The following is a 21,603-nucleotide window of genomic DNA, read 5'->3' as shown; positions in this document are numbered from 1 at the left end:
CCCCCCCGGCCCCTTCTGGGACTAGAGGCAGCAGTGGAAAAGGCTAAAAGGCTCCAGAGGATAAGCTGTCAACGGAAACTCCTTTCTTCACAACTTAAGAAACAGCAGCTTGCTGGTCTGTCGTCCTGCCTGTGAGACTCCACACCTCTGGCTCTACACCTTTTCCAGTTCCAGGCCAGCTCTGCACATTGTACATAGGCCCATCACAATTTTCCCCACCATCCCTCCCTCAATCCAGCTCTTCCTAGAAAGGGGACAGTTTATGCTAGAATAAGATACCCCAATTCTGAAAGTCATACAATGATGTGTGATACATAGATTCCCTGCTCCCAAACACGATTCTTTCCCTTCTCTTTTTGCTCTATCTCCTTAGCAACACAGTACTTCTCGGCACTGAAGCCTCTGCAGGAGAAAGGAAGGTACCTACAATGAGCAGGGAATATATTGCTCAGCCATCTTTCTTACTAGCTGTGGATTCTCCACTGTGGGATATGTTCATTCCAGCTAAGTGTGCACTTAGCTTGATGGCAAAAAGGAAACCACGTGCGTGCGCACACATGCACACAGAGGAATACGTGCCCCAGCAGCCTGGCACTAGGCTGCTTTCTCCTAAACACATATTTATGCAGAACAAGCGAGTGCCACTACCCTGTCATCCTCTTCCCCTTGGAGTGCTGAGGGCTTGTACTGTATGAGGAACAAAACCCTAGCCTGTGTTTTTGAAGAGAAAAATTCCTGAGGAATGCTAATAACCAGCATATCCCTGGTGTCTAGAAGGCACTAGGGACTTGTACACTGCTTTCCACACTACTTTTAGCTGATTCTCCTTTCTCCCCTGCTGCCACCAAACCACACACCATTTGCAGTACATATGGTGCTACTCAAACCAGTGGTAGTTTGCCAGCTATAACTAACGATGTGATCTGTGGGCTGCATGGTGTTGGGATAGGGTTGGGACAACAGGAGAAGAGAATCATGTCTTCTTACCTCTTTTGTTTTAAAACTGACCTGTACATAGAGGACACTAATATCCCTTTGATGTCAGCCAGAAGGTCAGAGACACAAATGCATCTGAAAACAGCCTGGGAAGGGAATTGCAGACAGACTGTGTGCTCAACATTCCCCTTCTTTGCTATTTGAATAATCACTTTCATGCTCTGATTGCCAAGGTATGGCCTTCACCTCTGAACAACACCAGGCATATGCTTTGTGCTACATCAGTACTGTTAAAAGAACTCCAAAAGGCTCCTTAAAGTTTAGCAAGCTAGGATGTCTGAGGGAGTGACCACAACTCCTGTCAACAATGGTGGGTGCAATAAAGGGTAGCAGTTCAAATACAGTTCTCCAGCTGGAAACCCTAGCTCAGGAAGGAGCATCTTTAACATTAAAAGTCTGCCAAAATAGCTAAGGACAGATTTAGGCATGTTTCAGTGCTTGCTTGAGGTGATATCTGCAAGAGGTGGTAGCAGAGAGATCTGTGAATGAGAAAAGAAAGAAAAATAGTGGTATGGCAGAGTGGGACAAAAGAGTAACAGGCACCGTCGCTCTGTGAGCTTGCAAGAACGGACTGGGAGAGTAAAGACAAATCTGTCTCCTACCATCACACACAGATGGTATGTGCATGGAGTTTAACAGCACACAATCCCCAGCACTCTTAACTTATTAATAAATATTTTTCCTTCATCTGTAGATTCAGGTGAAGAGCAGAAAATGCATTAGATGATTGCAGGAGTATCTCTCTTGACTGCAGAGACTGAGTTGGCTGCCAAAGGAAAAGCCTAAGTAGGAAGGGATAATATGTAGAGGGGGAAGAATGAACACTTAACAAAGGGCTGAAAGAGACTGAGGAGTTGAAAATACCAACTGTATTTCTTTAGATCTCTGCTAAAAGTATTGTCTGTCCTGACATAGAAACCCTGGGGCTTTGTGTGTATGCGCGTGTGTGTGTTTATAGAGCCATTTTGTTCTTCAGAGGAAAGAAAAGAGAAAGGCAATGCCTTATATTTAAAACACAGAACATAATTGCTCTCCTTCACAGAGGTGCTTATACAAAAGCAGAACTCTGGAGGTACCTACTTGTCTTATCCTGTCCCTCATTCTAAGCAAACAGAAGATAATCCAGGGATGAACCAAAAGATAATCCAAGAGGAAGCCCTCTGTGGGGGAAGGGGGATGGGAAGAGGGGAGACAAGGGGAGAAGAGCACTTAAGGAGATGAAGCTCTTGGAAAGGCAGGATGTGAAAATGATCGAATTTCCTTCCCATAAAAGGATGGGGTCCCTTGTTTATGTCCCACACACATCCTCTCTCCACGCATGTTCTCTGCTGGTCTGGTGTACCCAGAGGCTTCCTAGAGCTTTTATTGTATTAGAAAACGTTTCCTTATCAGAGCAGAGAACCTTATTGCTGCATTAAAAAGATGGGTAATTTTCTTAAGCCTCTTTTAAAAATATATATAAATAGGATTAGCTGGATAACATGTTCAGATGCAAGCACATTATTTGATTACTCAATAGAGGATCCAGGTTTCACCCAGGGCACTGCCAATCTCCAGCTAAGGGGGTGCGAGGGGAAGAAGTGTTCATTGTTCAATCCTGTCAGTGCTGTCAAGAGTCATTACAGGGGTAATTGCTTTTGCTCCACCCTAATTTCGTATCAATTTGGATTGCAGATGGGGAGAAGAGTTTTCTTTTGGTTTTGTTTCTAAATTCAAAGAACCAAGCTTTCAAAAATGCTCAGTGCCGAGCAAGGATGACCAGATTTTTTGGACGAGCTCATCATTCCTTCAAGCAGCTGAAGTGGTAAGGACTGCAAAAAGGAATCAGCAGTGAGTGGCAGCAGCCATGGCTTTCACTGGGAGCTGCTAGTCGCTCAGTTCAGGCAAAACTGGCTCCTCATTCCTGAGTGCTCAGAGGAGGACTCTTGCGTGACAGGCTCTTCAGGAACCCTGGCTCTGTGCACCTGTCAGGCATTTAAATCTGGGCCCACACAGAATTAAGGTGCAAAGTGTTTCCCACATCAAACAGATGTCAAGGGTGAGATTTAAAACTGTAGGAAAAGATTCATTAATTAGTGGGAATGTGTAGAGATCACAAAACAACCCCATGAACTTGAATTGTAAGATGGACCTAAATCACTCTTGTGCTTTTGAAAATTATGCCCTTTGCTGCCTTTTATTGACTCTCCCCTGTCACATCTGGGGGACGCATAGAGACCGGGACTCGGTACTAAGAGAAGACAGTGATTATACAGAAATTAAGTGGTTTTTTCCTAGTGGTATTGTATAGATTTGAGGCACCTGTGGCACAACAGCCACACATAATCCACATAATCCCCATCTCCCCTGTCAAACACCCATGGATCTGTGAAGCCCATCAGCTTTATGAGGTCTATACTGCCAAAATGCAGGCAGCCAGCAGTGGTGCTTGGGGTAGTCCTTGAAGCAGAGCAAATAGAGGGAGCTCTGCCTTTGTGAGGGCACTAGGCTCATAGGACCAGAAGACAGAAAGCTGTGGAGATGCTTTATCGAGAGGTCCATCACTGAAGTGGTTTAGGGTATTCTGGATGTCTTCTCTGCTTTAGGAGTATTAATACACCCCATGGACTGAATCCTGTGCCCACAACAGACACTGGCAAGTTTCAGTCAGACCTCACCTGGTCCCACATCTTTCTCTGTGCTGTGGGACGGAAACAGCTTAGGCTGCTTAGGAAGTATTCCCCTTCTGCCAGCCTGCCTGGCCACTGAGGCAGAGAGGACAGGGGTAGAGTGGAGGGTCCCTTGTTGGCTCAGGGATCGAGGCAGTGGGACAGGAGGCCAGAAGGGGCCCCTCTGCTGGGAGCCAGGTCTCTTGTCTTGGGGAGCTGGCGGCTCCACACCACTCACAAAGTCCAGATGTTGCTTGAACACCATGTTAGGAGGCTGCATTACCTGTCACAATGGTTGCATTTAAAGGGCTTTGCACCCGTGTGCTTTCTGTAATGCCTCGTGAGCTCGTCGCTCCGTGCAAAACGCCACTCGCACCCTTCCCACGAGCACTTGTAAGGCTTCTCACCTGCAGAGGGGAGGAGAGAACAGTCAGCATGGCAGCACTCAACTTGCAAGCCCTGTGTCCTCCCGCCTCACCTCTGTCCTGCTCAGGCAGGTTAGCCCATCACACAATTCAGGGCCACCATGGGACAGAAACAACTTAGGGCTTGTGATCCATTGTACTGAGGATGGATTCAGCCCAAATTTTACCACTGCTAAAATTCTTGCGCAACCTTATTTCTCATTTCTAATGAAACCAATTACTCTTCAAAGAAGCCCTCAGAACATCCCCAGATGCCTCTCCTGCTGTGTTGGCTAAAGCCTGATTTTCAGTCAGCTTTTTAGTTCACACTACCCTTGCCAGATGAATTACTGTGGTACCTGCGAGTAGCTGAACTAACACCTGAACACACTGCAGGTGTGCACCACTCCAGAGTGACCATCACCACTGCATCCCATGCTTTACCCCAGCTGCCATTTACCCCTTGCATGGCCAGACTCACATCTGCTCCCCTCAAGTTTTCATGCCCACCGCCCTCTAGGACTGCACCTTCTTTAATTGCTTCTGACAACAAAAACTGTTCCTTGGTTCAAGAAATTATGTGTCAGGACAGTGAGTGCAAGAGGAGAAATGTTTTTTTCTTTTAAATCAGCTCGTCCTTCAGGCTTTTTGCACTACACCTTTATCAGCTGTTATTCTGCCCCAAGATATTAACCATGCCACTGAAGGCAGTGAAATGGTGCAGTGATAAGACAGGAGAGATTCTGGTCTGCTCTGTCCACATCTACCTATCTTCTAATGCAAACCAGTCTCTGCGGATCAAAGTCTGCCACGGTGTAACATCCGTTGAGTCATTAACATCTCCTGATGAAGAATTCCAAGGTCTCATTCCTCCCTTTTTCTTATTCAGTGCACATATATTCATGTGCATGCATATTTATCATCTCCCCCCAGAACAAATGGTCCAGTGCATCTCCTCCTATATAAAATCCATGTGACTATTCCCCATGCAGTCAGCACTGTATGGATGCATTAGAAGAGGAGGGAGTTGAAATGAAAGGCAGACAAGAAATCACTTTCACTACCAAGCTTCTAAGCTGAGAATTATAAACAGAGAAGGGATTATTACTTATTTATTTGTTTTTAAAATTGCTAAGAAGGTGATCTTAAAAAATCCACCACCACCACCAATCTGAAGTTGCAGTCTGTATGACCTCTCCATGCCAGTCATGTGAAACAATCTCTGGGCTACAGCAGACAAATTTCTCAGTGCAGAGATGCAAGATTTATATATTTAGCAAGTCTATTCAGCAAGTGAAGGAGGGAGATCTGATTATGGGAGACCTGTGTATTTCAAGGTGACAAAATGAAGAGCCAAAAGATTAAGAAAAGTGAAAAAGGCAAGAGAATTGCATCAAAATACATGAAAAAAATGCTGTTGTCTGGTGAGTGAGTTTCTGCGGACTTTTTACTGCACAGGCAGCTCTGCTGCACAGTGGTCACCCGCCCCAGAGAGAACAGCAGAGTGAGCAGAGACACTAACTGCAGTTGAGCTATTTTACTGGCTTCTGAGAAGTTTCTTTGGCTCAGTAGCTCAATTAAAGTATTCACTGAGGTGAAGCAATGAAGAGGGGGCAGCAGCTGTCAAGACTTTGCCAAAGGATCCATTTGTTCCTCAGTCCCCGAATGCAGAAAGGCCAACCTGGATATATCTGTTGTGTGCCATAGTCCAACATAGGAAAACACCCAACAGGACAATGGACTGAGCCAACAATAACACCACTCCACTTAGATTGCATCTGCCTGGTCCTCTCTGCAGACTTGCCTTTTGTTCTTTTTTTCTTTTAATAGGATTTCTTCGGGGGGGGGAAGCAAGAAACTTATTGTTAGTGAGCTAAGTGCTGGTGTCTTGTTTCTGGGCTGGTTACTCAACTGGGTAACCAACCCACCAGTGCTGACCCCAGACACTAGAGCTGCAGTTGCAGCACTCTTGTCCCCAAGCCCTTGACATCCTACCTGGCATACTGCATCTGCTTTCACCTTCTCAGAGAAAAGGGATTTCCTCAGCCCTGGTCACATCTATGATGTCACACCAGTCTTGTCTGAATAGTTCATGCTTTATTTTTAAAAGCTGTCAGTAAACAAGCTTCGATGATAATTCAGCTTCCTTGGTTCTCTGACGCTCTCTAGTGCCTACCTTAGAATGGAGAGAGCAAGGCAGACGAACTGCCTTGCAGTTCATGTTTGCTACACACGCCGCAAAGCAAACGCAGAGGACGACTGCTCAGCCAGATCTGGCAGGTACAGCCAGTCTGAAGGATACAGTTGCCTACAGAGCAGAAGGGTGAAAGAAAAACATCCTGGGCTTTCTGTGAAACAGGGCTATTAGGACTGAAGCTGAGATTGGCTTGTTAACATTTGTCAAGAGCTTTGAAAATGTACAGTGCTATATATAGGTTACAAGAGACAGAAACGCCAAGTATGATTACTGGTAAACCCATGGGATGCCACATATCCCTGCTACTTGCTGCAGGGGCTCCTCTCTCAAGGGTTCCTAGTCTGGCCTTGCACAGCCCTGAGCTGAGTTTTGTTTTCAAATGTTATTTCTCTGTAACCCAAGCCCTGTTCCACAAAATGTCAGATAGTACCTCTTTGTGCTCCAGACAGCATGCTGGCATACAGCGCTCTGCGTTGCACAAGATAAATGCGAAGGAGCACGGTGACCTTTAAAGCCCTGTCAGACGGTTCCTTGACCCAGAGACCTCAAAGAGGTTAGATTTCCTGACCTCCTGCAGCTACTCAAAAACATGAGAGGGCAGGAGGAGAGAGACCTCTATATCTCTGCACGTGAAGACTAAGAAAAAACTGCTTCTTTAATGGCTGCTTTCACCTTACCCAAAGATGAAATGAAAGCGTATCTTGCCAAGGTGCACATATGTAGGAAGCATGGGAATGGAGAAGGGAGAGAGGGTCCTCCTACCTCACTACTGGCAATGGAAGGGAGAAGTGATGGGAAGCATTCTTCCCATGTGCCAAGCTGCTCTTCTGTTGTTGCAGAGGATTAGCGAGAATAAAAGGATAGATGGTGAAATCCTCCTCTGCTGAAGGCAATGGCAAAACTCCCACTCACTTCTACAGGGCCAGGATCTCCCTCTTTTTAACAAATTAATTATGAGCTTCAAAATCCAATTAAAAAAGGAACATCACAGAGCTGTGCCACACTGACTTTTTTCAGGCTCTAATTCCTCGAAATTAATAACCACACTTAAAACGCGTGCCTGCGAGCCACTCCCAGAAAGGAGGCTCTACTCCTTAAGTCACCTTTATTCAACAGAAGGATCCGTGCAGTGCTTAAACAAATCTATAAATCCAATTTACACAAATGCACTAAATGGAGGAGCCAATGTATATCTGAAAAGAAACTGATCCCCAGATATGCAGCTGTTAAATACTCCTCTGTTTCAGTTCAGAACGTGCTCCACACCGTGGGGCCGGTTCAGTTTTCACACATCCACAAGCGCACCTGGGAAGGGCAGGCAGCCAGCAATGCAGACACACGCTGAAGCACTGAATTATGCAATTTTCTGATAAGCACTAGTGTTAAAACAATGTACCATTTCCTTATGGAAAACCTTCTAGAACCAACCCAGAAGGGTGGCTTTCAGCTTTTTCTCCCTGGGAGGTAGAGACTGCTACTTAGCGATTTCAAGCTTACTGACCACATTCCAGTTTCCTTGGGCAGCACGTGCATCAGAGAGCAGGGCAGCGCGGTAAGGGCGAGCTGTAGAGTGAAACAGTGGGTACACAGATCCCAACATCCACACCACGTGCATTTCAAGGGTGTTATTTCTGGCTAGCCACAGCCTGGTCCTCTGGCCTTAACCCATCCGTAGGTGAAGCGTGCCAGCTATGCACTTGCAGAGCACCTCCTGGGACAGGCCACGTAAAACCACGTTTGTGCTCTGGCCAGGCTGAACCAAAGCACAGTGAACAGGGGCAACCAGAAGACTCACCTCAAAAGGGGATACCTGATCACCAGAAAACACTCACACAGACACATCCTTAGTTGCCTGCTGAGGATCCCCGAGAAGCAGCCTGCGCGTGCCTGCAAGTGCACAGAGTGCTGTGCTGAAACCTACTGATTGAGAAGGACCTTATCATCAGAAAAGTTAGTGGTAGAGAAACGCTATTAGCCCTTCAGATATGTGTTAGGGTTTCAGTTCATCACGACTGCATACTTCTGTGAAGCAGCCTCTCTTCATTGTGGCTCTGTCCTGAGTTCCATAGCCCATTTTAATCTTTTCATCTTCCTGGAACATATTTTTATACCCTGAGACTGGGATGCTTGGGGAATGGCTCTCTGTTCCAATTCTGTTTATGGCACCTCACACAACCTAGCTCTTCTTCTAAAAGTACCTCCAAAGCACACTTCAGTGTATTCTGGCCCTCCATCCTCTTTATTTCATCCGGTTTGGTCCAGTCTGGTAACTGGAGGACAAAGACTTTTGAAAATTTATGGGAAACATGCAATAGTGAAGCTAGAATTCATGAGTCATTACAAAAATCCATCAGACTTTGTCAGCCCTGAAATCAGGTCACTATTCCTTTGGTGACTAAGATAAATGCAAGACTCTAAATATTAGGCATCTAGTTACAAAAATAAACAAATTATAAGTATAGCTTTCTCTTGAAAACCAAAAACGTATAATTTGGAAATATAAAAGAACCAAGCACACAACACCAGCAACACTACCATGGTGAACACACACCAGGTTCCCAGCAAAACAGGATTGATAGAGCTGGGCTGGTTCTGTGATGGAGACACTGCACTGCTCCTTGGGACTTCTCCCTCCATCTTCCAGCCTCAGGCAGTCTTGCCAAGTTTCATCTCATGCAACTTCAGATGTTGAAAGCCATCTATGAATCTTTTTCAGGTTAATGGAAAGGCAAAGGCATGTGTGGAGTGTGACACATCAGACCCCAGTTAGACTGGAATCAGAGGTGAATTTCTCTCCTCTGATGGTACAGGGGGATAGGCAAGCAGCTCAGCTGCAGGCAGCTTTCTCTGCTCTCCAGGCACAAAACAGAGAACATCTCTCCAACACATACTTATTAGATTGTAAACCCTATACAAGCCTTCACAATAAATATCCCCTCACAAAACACAGCAGTGGGGATGCTGTCTCTTCTCAGAATCCAGAGACCCCCTGTCCTTGCCACCTACAACACCCAGGCACCCTCTAGGTCCCAGGACACTTATTTTGTACAAGGAGTAAGGCAGCGTTTGCTATAGACATCTCACAGTGGCTATTTCAACAGAGAGTGAGTAGTAGAAACATTAGGTTACAAGAGGCAGAGGTACATAACCGAGATCAGCCGAGGACACTGTCGTGATCACAAAACTACGTAACACAATGGACGCTGGGCATGTTATACATCTTATATCTGCATTATCTACTGCCAACCCCAAGGGTTAGGAAGACATTAATCCAGTCTCCCATAGAAATAATGAGATTTTAAAGAAAAAACAATAATATTTAGAGAACATATGCCTTCTGCTTTGTAAATAACCTAGGTTCATTATTTTAACTTCTCTTTGCAGCCCTAGAAACATTTTTTTACAAAATACAGAGAAATTAGTTTGCTTTCTATTCCCTGGATTTCAAGAGTGGGGACTTTAAAGAAGAAAACCCTCCAGATTTTGGGATGTGCACAATCAGATCACAGAGTTCCCAATGCTGTGGGGTGAAATCCTGGCTCCATCAAAGGAATGGGAAAAATGCCCATTAAGGCTTGAGTTTCACTCTGTATTTTTACAGAATTAAAAGTAAACGAAGATATTACGATTATCCATCCATATCTATTTCCTCATCACTCCCCTACACCTCACCTTAAATACCACACCACAAACATATGTTGATTACAGTGCAGTTCGTAAAACAATCAAGTAGTTTAAGCCCCGAGCCCTGCAATGAACTTCATGAAGGAGAATCACAGTCAAAATTCTTGCTGGCATCTCTCCATGCTAAAACATGGTACAATCACGGGACTCCTTTTGTCAGTGTTACCAATTTAGCCAAAAATGCTTAAAGAAACTGAGGGGGAAAACCCAAATACTGTCTGTATGCACATTTTGCAGGCCATTCAAATAAGACACTTGTTGTACTACGTTTTAAGAGTTCCTTAATATGATGTTATGTAACCACATAAAAGAAGCATGCAGAAGTGTCTTTAAAAAAAACAAAAGAAACATCTCCTTAAAAATCACCGTGTGTTCTAATCCACTGTGAATTATTGACATATAGTTTCAGGATAAAAAATAAAATAAAAAAAAAATAAAGAAAGAAACATAAACCATTTCCTTCCTTTTTAAAATCCGTGATTTAAAAACTATTCAAAATGAAACCAGTTCTAAAAGCCTCCATGTCTAAAAATATGTATTGAAAGACTGCTTTAACTATGCTTGCTCCAAGACTGGTGTTCCTGGAGAACCAGACAAACTGCAAATTACAACTGAAAAAGGAATTAAATGCAAGATTTCTCGCCTGGATTTCTCCTATAAGGAAGCTCTGGGGGCCTGATCCACGCAAAGAAATGTGTGAAGAATCAAGTAGTGCCACTGGCTTTTTTAAGAGTGTTTCAATAACTTTCCTTGCCACACTTTCTGAGAAAACCTTTTGGGACCTGCTGTTCCCAGGCTGGTGAGTGGGACATGCCATTGCAGCAAGCAGCAGTGTAACTGCAGGATGACTCAAGGCATCCTTCAGAGGCTGGTGCCCACAGGCATGTCGTCGGTGCAGATACAAGTCACTTAGAAATGCCAGAAGCCAGTGTGGCTTGTGGTGAGAAGCTGCCCCCCAGATCGCCGTGCAGAGAAATGCCAGACAGGCATTTGTATTTGCTTTGCAGTTTGTTACAAAAGTCTGCCACAGCACAATGGGACGCTTAATGTGGAACATCACATTAACGATATTTTATATTTATGTAGCACTCTTCATCTCCAAGGGTCCCTGAGAGCTTTACAAGCTACATACATGGCATACCAATGAAGCTGAGCCATAATTCTTCTAATTAGCTGAACATCAGCACACAGCACATGGCACAACAGAAAATGTTACCGGTCATTCCTCTCTTCCTATGGAAAGAGCTACATGATATTTAATAGAACCATGCTGCAGAAGGACATTCAGATTTAAGGACTCCTGAAAAAATGAAAGCTAACCAGACTGGTCTCCTTAACACCCCCCTCATCACATATGCACACTTCGTCAAAAATGAGGCATAGAAGAAGACTAGCCCAAGACCTGCTGCTTGTTAAATATCCTCACTTTCACACTGGATTCAGCAAGTTACCATCACATGGCTCAGGCAGCTGCTCTGCTGGTGAGGTTACAGAAAAGCTAGTGAACAGCAGCAGTTCAGCGCACATCATCATGCTCTTTTTAAGATTAATAAGTTCATTTCTTTAGCAAAAAGGAAGAGCAGGCTATTTAATACACACATCCTCTGGAGATCAATGCTAACATGTAAGCGTATGTGCGTGCAACCCATCAACCAGTAAAACTAATTACAAAAATCAATTTCAGATACTTTCTGAGCCTTTCATTCCTCAATATACTCCTAATTGATTTTTGTTGGAGAATAGAAAGCCTAATTATTATTTCTATTATTACAAAGGAATGCAAAGGGGGCAGTGGTCAGTGCTTAAGCGGCTCACCAATGCTTTCTACCCAAAAAGAGAAAAAAGAAAAAAAAAAAAGAAGGCATTTTATTCACAGTTTTGCCACCTGCTGGAAAGATAGAAAAGCTTTTGAAAGGGTGACAAAGTACACGCGAAAAGCTGGCAGGAGACAGTATGGGGCAGAAGAAGAATGTGACAGGATTGTGAAATACACAATGGGCGAAGGTTGTACCTATTTTTAGATGGGCAGGGATGATCAAGTGTAAAAGTAGTACATTTCCATGAACGATGTACAGCTCCTTTCATCCAAAAAGGTCAGCAGTGCCCCTATAGAGATGGCTCTGATCATGTCTATATTGGAGATGAGGGAAAAGAGGTTAAGAACCAGACTCAATGTCCAATCAGTCTTTCTACAAACTTTAAAGCTCTGGATTAGTCCCTAAGGGCCTAGTCAAAGCTTCTCTACCGAGCCAACAGTAGTCTTCAGCATGTAGCCATTCAGGACACAAAAAGAAACGAATTTTTGCAGCCTTATGTCTTACACACACACAAGCACCCCACACGCATCCACAAAGCCCACTTGCCTAGCTGAAAAGCAGAGAAAAGCAAAGCATGTAGCAACATTCAAAGAAATGGAAATTTTCCATTTTGTACTCTACTTAAGAGGCCACATTTAACGAATGCCTGTTGCCATACATGCCAAGCGCTGAAGGTGGGGAGGAACACCACACTTTATCTCCCTAGGTCTATGCAAGACTCCCACTGAGAGTGATAAAGCCTTCAAAACACCGCTCCCCTTTCAAACCCCTTCTCCACAGCTCCTCTCCAAAGGCAGCTCCTGGCTGGCAGGGAGTGGGGCCAGGGGACAGACGCCGGCGCCAGCCTGGGCGCACAACCCACGCTTCTGCCCCATTAATTGTCAGCACATCCTCCCCCAGCCCGGGCCCTGGGGACAGCAGCAAAGCAGCAGGCCCAGGCGGGTACCCAGCAGCAACACCAGCAGCAAAACTACCCAATTAAGCCTCCAGAATAAGTGTGTGGGGCAGAATTCTAACTAACTAAATAAATAAATAAAAGGTTGGAGTTGCTTGGCAACGGGAGGGCAGAAGCAGCTGTGCAGCAGGTCGGGCTGGTACCCAGGCAGCAGGCTGGCCCATCAGCAGCCTGCATCTCCTGCATTTCGCGCCGGGGTCTCCTAGTAACAGCCTGTGCACGCCCGGCTGTTGCGCGCTTCCCCTCCTCTCCTCCTGTTTCTCCCCATCACAAGAGGCATCGCTGTTTGCCCTAATTACACATTCTCTGCTGCTTCAAGCTGTCATTACTTCAGTCCCCAGAGGAGCGGCAAGAACTTTAAAAAAATCTCCTCTAATAAGGGCTTTTAGTTTCAAATTCAGTGGAGCTCTGCGAGCTCAAAGATGCAAGGCAAGGTAGCAGCAGCAGAACAGATGAAAAAGGAAAAAAAATCAGCAGTTCACTGGGTCAGATTTTTCCAGGATCCTGACATATATTTTTTTCTTTTTGTTTTTTCTAAGTTATCCCAGACGGTGAACAACGAAGACGGCCCTTTAAGGGCCACGGTGCTTATACATGTAGTCTAGAGTAGTGTATCAAAGATGTGCTCTTTGGACATCTGCGGTTTAGGCCACGAGTTTCTGAGAAATTCCAGGCAAAATATAAGACACATTTATCAGGAACTAGAACCAATGAAAAAAAGTTAAGAGGAACAGACAGCCCCTTTTCCAAACAGCAACATTTTAAAATGTTTTGCTCCATATTTTTGCGAATGAATGCAGGTTTTTGCTTATTCAAACTGTTACAGTGCTGATGCTTTACATCATTTATGTGTCATTTCATTTTCTCCCTTTTGCCACTGAAAAAACAAAGAAAGATGACCAAAAAAATGATGCAGACTGGCAGAGACAGCACAGGAATAAACACAAGGGGAAAATAACATACATTCCTTTTTGTTTCCCAGTTTTACCAAGAACAAAAAGAAAAATGGAAGAAGACCCAGGATGCTTTCAGTTATTCAGATATTTGATGTGATTTGAGGGTGGAGGCAGAAGGGATATCGTATGTTCGGGCTTAAAAAATACACTGGCAAGTTCTCCCAGTGAAGGCTACCCTGGTGTCAGGGCAGCACTACCAGCACGGTGGCAGGCAGATCACATCCTTCCTGGTGCTCCTGCCCTGTCCTGGGGCTGGAGGTGGCAGGCTGTGTCCAGAGGCACAGGAGCTCCTTGCTGCTTCACGCTGAGCAGGGCTCAGTAAAAAGGTCTTGGCATCACTGCTGGGTAAACCTTGGTGAACCTGGTCTCAAGAGCACAGGGCAGTGTGTAAAGATAATTAATTTTACTGTCTAGGAAGTTTCCTTATCTGGATTTTGGAAAAGGCACAAATGATTACCCGTCCTTAGCTCTAAAGGAGGTACAGGCACCCAGCTGGAAACCACCCAGGTCATTCACGCTGCCAGATGAGTGTAACTAAAGGAGGGCACAAATGTACTATGAAATTCCACTGCTGGGTGGCATCTTCAGGGAGAAATTTTTTTAAAATAAAGAGGTTTTCTGTATGAAACACATTTCCTAACACATACTCAAAGCCAAACAAGGCCCATGAAAAGAATCACCTTTGTGATTCTATGGGTTTTGCAAAGAATCAACAATAAAATGATATCACATGTACCACACATAAGAAAGTCGGCTTACACTAGACCATAGCTTTGTCCATTCAAGTTACTTTTTACCCAGATATTCACAGACAGAAGTCTTCTACTCAGAGAGTATCTTCCAGTACATAAGCCAAGTTTTTAGCTAAACTTGTTACACTGAGGACAGCTCTTTTCTCCCTGTCCCTCCCCAACACACAGGCCACATTCTCCTAAAAAACAAATATTTTTCCTCCCACTTCTAAAATAACAAACAGTAACCACACTAGAAAAAGACCAAATGTGCATAATTTCACTCTGAAGAAGAAAAAGCTTTGCAAAGTTACAGGTGACAAACAAGAAGACATCCAAATGGAAGTTTATCCAAAATTAACCATAATACAGTTCCATGCAGTTACATATTGAACGAAAGTACATGCAGATGTGCATGTCTGTATTTTTATAACGTTCATTTCCAAGAACTAATATAAGCTTCTAGTGCACTAATGATCGCTTATGGTCATCATAAAAAAATAGAAAGACATTGCAAAATTGTCCAACTAATCTATTAAGTTCTCTCTGTTGGTGGCAAGAGTCCAGATGTACAGGAGGAAAGAATAAATATCTGCTAAGCCTCTGAATGTGCACTGCCATGCAGTAAGGACACCTTTCTTTCAGAACTCAGCTGGGGGGCTGCTTTTATCTTGAAACACATGCTTGTCATCATTAGCTTAGCTAGCATGTTTGCAAATGTTTTTTCAGCACTCAGCTTTTGCAGCCCAAGTTTTCAGGCCTAGGTTTTGAAGGCCAGACACCTTCAGGGCCAAATCTGCCCAATGCAACATTTGGGCACTTATCTACAAATGGGGACTGCTGGGGTTGTGAACTGGTCTGCAATGTTTTACAGGCTTTTAATTCTTATTAAGCCTTCTTATCGTGCATAAAGCTGACCAATAGAAAGACTTTGGTTCTGCAGTGACACAAACATTTTGGTCACTCTCAGAGACCTGAGGATAAAGCAGGTCCTACGCAGTATTTTGTTGTCCCCTTTCCGAAATGGCTGCACTAGTCTCTGAAACTGCCTTCACTTGACATCCTTGTCTCTCATTTCAATCTACTGCAGCACATTACTGTTCACTGCTTGACATGTGGTAACCAACTGGCTTTTGAGAGTGGTGTTACACAGAAGTTTTCTGGAGACACAAATACACTTTCTCCAAAAATGCAGCAAAGCAGAAAGAGACAATTTTATTAATGAAATCCATCTTGCATTCTCTGCATCATAAGCTTGCCCTGCAGCTATCTTTAAGTACATTTTTTCAGCCATTATTCCTAGTGTTAATGCAGGCCTAGCTGGTCTCCCTACCCATGGTTGGCCTGTGCTACATGGCAGGCACCACCTATGCCACTGTGTCCATGGTTTTATTTGGGACCCCACCACCCTTGGGCAGTAGCACGGATGTCTCTGCTCTATCTAGGCCAGCTTCCACAAAGCCTTGCAGTTCACCTGCTCCTGTCTGCAAGTTGCTGCTGCTGGTATGTAGGTATGCGAAGCTGTGTGGGCCGCGGCTGTGAAAGGCAGGCTCTGGATTAGGAGAGGTCTGCTTGCCCAGGTCTAACCCAGACCCAAATTCCCACGCTGTGCTTAGGGAGAGCCTAACCCGGCACGTGCTTTTGAGATGAGGGGCAGCGCACTTTGCTTTTCCTGCCCAGAGTGCTTCAGCTCTCCCAGGCTGCTCAGGCCCTTCGCAGCCAGCAAGCCCACCTTGGCCTAAAACAGCATCTCCGAGCACCCCTCTCTCATTCAGGCCTCATGTGACCTCAAGTGCTTCAGAAGTGCCAGTGCTTTAGACAAATGGACAAGAAAATCATAGCCTCTCATCGTTAGTCTGCCATTTGTATCCAGTGTGGGAAAGCAGCAACACAAAGGGAAACCAGCACAAGACGAGTCGAGGGTTTTTATTCTGAGTCTTTCTCCGCGATCTCTATCGTTACCCCCTTTGCTGGGTGCCTCAGGGGGCTCAGGGGTGGATGGGTATAAAGAAAACATTAGATGACAAACTAGAGATGGCTTCTCCATGCCTTACCAAGGCAGCCTGCCATAACACTGGGAGGCACCTGCACTCTCCCTCTTGCAGCTGCTGAATGGACAGCAAATATCACTTTCTAGATCTCTCTTGTGCCAAAAGTAATCTCACATGGGAAACAAACAAACAAACAATACCTATTTCCACTTTCAAACCCAAACAGTAAGACTGTCCTGTGCTATTGATTTGGCAAATGATGGAGCAGAAACATGGGTGTCCAGGTTTTTAGCTGGGACAGGACTGGGTTTCTTCTTAGTAGCTAGAATAGTGCTGCGTTTTGCTTTCAGCCTGGGACTTGTTATGAGAGAGACACTGAGAACATACCAGTGTTTGCATTTTTGTCACTGGAAGTGAAGGGCTTCATGTTTTGTTAGTCTACAAGTGCAAGATCTAAAGGGGCGAGGAATATTTAAATCAATAATCTAAACTGGCGTTTGGACATGCCAGTGGGATATTCCGTATCATGTCACGTCGTGTCCAGTATATCAGTGAGGGGCTCTTCCTCTCTTGCTCTCTCTGACTCTGAGTCGGGCTCTCGCTCTTCCAGGATTGCAGTTTCAGTTTGGGATTGTCACTCCTCTGGATCGTTATCTGGGAACGGGCCGGGCTTGGTGGGTGGGTGGTGAGCAGCTGCACTGGGTATCACTCATTGGCACATTTTGTTACTGTTATTATTATCATTACTATTTTAATATTAGTAATATTTGAAGTTTTCTTTTATTTCTATTATTAAATTGTTCTTATCTCAACCTACGACTCTCCTTACCCTTGCCCTCTATCCCCTAGGGGTGAGGGGAAGTGGGTGAATGGCTGTGTTGGCTGCTAGCCAAAGGCTAGCCCAGTGAAACCACCACAACGGGACTGATAATTCAGGTACTGGCAAATAAGCAATGGGTGAACACCACCAGTGTTTTAAATGGCAAGGGCTGCTTTTGGCAAGGCCCATCCTCCTGCCACCTGGGAGGTTCACAAATTTTGTTTCTTCAACCTAAACTCTCTCTGTAATAATGAAGTGAGGCTCTGGCCCTCCACAGTGAAATCACAACATTTGCCTCCAAACTTGCCAAATGGCTACAAGGCTTCAAAACCATAAAGTTTTAAAGAGCTCATGATCAGGTTGGGGCTATTTTAATCAGCTTTGATAAACTCTTGTTATGTTTTTACTAAAAAAAAAAAAAAAAAAAAGATTAAAAAACCACAACCCCACAATAAAACACATCTTTCCAACTTGGCAATGCAATTGTACCCCAAAACGGTTCCAGCTCTGAATGAAGATCTTCCCCACGCATCCCTCTTCCTTCAGTTCCCTTGTTCTTATATCCAGTGGCAAATTCACCCATTGCTTCAGCTGCTGCCATAAGAGCTTCAGCATCCTCTGTGTCCCCTTGCTGGGTTGCAGCCCTGCACACAGAGCTGGGGACTCACGGTGAAGCCATGGGTCTCTGTACAACAAAAAATCTTGCGCTTTGGTTTCCATTTCTCCTATGCTACCTATACTGTTCTCCCAAATGCTTTTCATTAAGTCATTAGTCAAAACCTTTCATCCTGCAGAACTGGTGCTGTGCTTGGCTATTTGCTTTTTCTTTCTCTCCACTGGCTTTCTGTCCATGGGTGCTACCACATTAACACAATACAGCAATGCAGCTTCCCATTCATGTGGTACCCCTGACACAGATATTCTTTATTTTCTATACTATTCCTTTACTTTGCATTAATCTTTATCTATCATCCAGCCTAGTCTTCTCAATTTGGTCTTCTCTGATCATGTCCAAATTCTGGATGTTTCCTATTCTATCTCCAAGACTTTGATAAAACTATTCTCTGTTGTTTTAAATCCCATCTCAAAAACTTTCCTGTCCATTAATGCTCTTTCTAATACTCTTGTGTCTCTCGTCTTTTTCTTGCAAATGTAGTAATTTGTTTTCCTGAAGGGTGGACTTGTTTGTTTTAGTTACTCTCACCCAGCACTTTGGATCAAAGAACTATATAAAGTAAAATAAGATGTCCTGACAATGTGAAAGAAACTCCACTTAAATAAATACTATCCTAAGATCACATGTAGACTCCTAACATCTATTTACATGAGTATTTCCCACTTGTTTAGACTTTAGAAACCTAAATACAGATGTGAGGTGCCCAAATTTCCCAGACTTGAGCTTAGGTTGTAACAGATCCTGGTTTTAGATGGACAAAGAAAAAAACCCCAAACTTTCTGATACTCATAAAATGTAAACTCCAGCAGAACCCCTAAGGGTTATTTTTTATCACTATCCCTATCTTAAGGATTTCCTGGTCAGTTTATATGTGATGCTTTATCTCTGGCCAGAAAGCACCACGCCATCTCATACCTTCCCCTGTACATTACTGCAAGGAAGGCTCATATGAATGGTTTTGTCAGGAGATAGAAATCTCCTTCAGCGGTCTTTGATCTGGGAGACACAGCCACATCCCATGACTAATCTTTCCACAGGTCACAGGCCAGCTCACCCTTAGACTCACTTGCATCCAGACACTCACCAGCAATATCCTGTTTTCTAATTTAGGAAGTACTGATGACTATACATTAGTTTTGGCTCATTCGAATTCCTTCCCTCTCCACTTTCCATTACACTGGCAATTCATCTCCATGCATGTGTGAAGGCTGGATGAAAATTTCTGTCTCTCAAAAGAGACAAAATGTCATTGTTTGCACTGATGTCTGCTCCATGAATAACTGTGAGAGAATGTGCTATGGTTGGATTACCGTCCCAGTCCTGGTGGCTCCTTCTTTAGATGTTTTTACCCCACTCTCCATTGGCAGCATGGTCCTTCCAAACCTGCAGCTCATTTTTTCCTCCTGTTTACAGGCCCAGCTGCTATTTCTCCCCTGAGTGGCTTCTTTGCTCCCCTCTGACAGTCAGTCCCACCACTGCTGTTAGTTCCTTTACACACTCTCTGCTTTAGATGCCCCAGCTTACTTTGAATTCAGTCAAATATTTTCATTTCCCTTTCCATTCAGACAGTGTTTTTCCCTTTCCCTTCCAGATTAAATTCTCTCCCACACAGATGATTGTTTTTCCCTTTCCAAAGGTCATCCAGAAGGTGGTTTCATAACTAGTTCAACCACTGATGGGCCTTACAGCACTGTCCTGACTCTTACACGAGATGCGGGAAAATAGCATGGAGGATGCACAAAGTTCAATGTGGGGTTTAACTGTGTCTGGGCTCCCCAGCAAAGTAAAGCCCGAAGAGAAGATCACCTCCAAGCTTAGCAAGCTGCTATCAGTCTGTAGTGCCTCCAGCCCAGGCTGGCTCATCACGCAGCAGTGAGGAACACCAGCCAGCGTCTGTCTGGTCAGCCTTACATCCGAATGAAAGGAATGCAACCTCCTTCCGCCCCCCAGCTCCCCAGCCCACAGTTTTCTTGTTTTCATGCACTGCAGTAAATCCCTTTGATCCAGCAAGTGGACTTTGCACATGCAAGTTGGGTGACCAGCCCACATCTGCCTCCCTGCCTGTGAACCCCACACTGGGAGCTCTTTGTCTGTCAGGGCACTCACACTCTTTTACACAGAGGCCGCACTGGCAGACTGCTCTTGCATGACATACTAACAAACTACCAGCCAAAGGAAAATATCTCGCAATCATTTCAGACCCTCTAACTCAGCCACTGAGTAAGCCAAGTGGCCACTAGCCATTGGCACTGCTGGGTGCATTTGCAACCCACAGCACATTCAACTCACTACAGGAAAAAAACAAAGCATGGATGGAGTAAAGGGCTCCTTGTCCCTAGCCCTAAAAGCAGGCATGCACAGGAAAGCAGGCAGCCCTGCCACTTATAATTCAGTCCCAGATTTCCATAGCTATTCCTCTCTGTGCTTTTACTGGAGGCAGGAGGTCCCTGAGGGGCAACCCCACTGTAGAGGTCAGTGTGAACAGATTTAATGTCTTGATTGTGCCAGCTCTGATTTAAGGCATCCAATGGTCACTGATTTTTAAGGGAACAGAGCACTTAAGCAGGATGAAGGGGTCTGAATGACTATGTGCTTTGGACTCAAATAAGCTAGTTGGATAAACCTATCAGACCCCTCCCCTTGATTCACTCAGATTGCTCCCAAGATGTAAATGTTCAAAGGTATTTAGACAATCTGCTTTCCACAGAGAAAAATGGAAGCCAGGTGCCTACCTGCCCCCAGGTTCTGCATCAAAGATATATTTTAACAAGGCTACATCCAGTCCTCATGGCAAAATGAAGCCGTGCTTTCTAGACAGCTATGCACAGCTAGGACATGGTCAGGTGCAGGTCGGTTATATGGCTGCAAAGACAGGAGAGCTCCTTACCCAGGTTTGTATTCCCTCTTGTCCTCCGCCTTCCTGCTTTCCTAACAACCTGTGCTATCTGCTCGGGACTTGGTGGATGGAAACAGGATCACTCCCATAAAGTACTAAATGGGTTAGGGGGCTGGTTAAACCACTGATGGTTTAACTGGCAAGATCAGAGGGGTAGCTGAACCCATTAGGTGAGGAGCTGGGAGTGGGAGGTGTGGGCACTGTACCCTCATCTTCTGATACAGCTCTTCCCCATCAGCCAGCGAAGGGGGACTTGCCTTTCTCACCAGTTGAGAACTGCTGTGGATGGGCAGACACACACACGTCAATGGCACTGTGTACAGTCTAAGGCTATTCAGCACAAGTATCACAGGGCCCGTGAGAAATGTTTCATGGATTAATTGTAAAATGTAACATTTCACATGCTGATGTTACCAAAGGGAAAGGTTTTGACCTCAGATGCAAAATTTGACCAGACCTAAGGCTGAGTTCAAAAGCATGCAAAACCTTGCAAGATTTTGACTCCAAAGGCTGGAGGTGTTGAAAGAGTAGTGGCTTTTGTAACTGCACTTCAAGACTCCTTGTCCACATCCCCACCTACTGGGTGACAAAACCAGAAAAACTGCCTAAGTTCACCCTTTCTAGGCACTTGTGTCACACTCCTGACTAACTTCGGGAAGAGCTGTGTTAAGACCCATCACTTCCACCTCAAGGAGGAATGCAGGGGTCGCATCTGAACAGACAAGACCACCGCATCAACGGCTCTGACACTCGGCATTTGTGCCTGCACGGGAGCCCCATCACCTGCTGGAAAACCTTGGCTGGGACATCCCCCCAGACAGCCCTGGCCGGG

General features: G+C 44.9%; 1 protein-coding gene across 1 annotated transcript in view; it reads right to left on the bottom strand.

The window, feature by feature from the left end:
* The window catches only part of KLF7 (KLF transcription factor 7), a 63,548-nt gene that overhangs the window by 9,648 nt on the left and 32,297 nt on the right, over positions 1 to 21,603 (bottom strand). Inside the window, exon 3 of the mRNA XM_010165909.2 lies at positions 3,928 to 4,051. Coding sequence (XP_010164211.1) covers positions 3,928 to 4,051 — 124 coding nt within the window. The remainder of the gene's footprint in view (positions 1 to 3,927; positions 4,052 to 21,603) is intronic.

Source organism: Antrostomus carolinensis, unplaced genomic scaffold (genome assembly GCF_000700745.2).
Source record: "Antrostomus carolinensis isolate BGI_N321 unplaced genomic scaffold, ASM70074v2 scaffold16104, whole genome shotgun sequence".
Taxonomy (NCBI): Eukaryota; Metazoa; Chordata; class Aves; order Caprimulgiformes; family Caprimulgidae; genus Antrostomus; species Antrostomus carolinensis.
The sequence above is the reverse complement of the archived record's forward strand: the minus strand, read 5'-3'. Positions and strand labels throughout refer to the sequence as shown.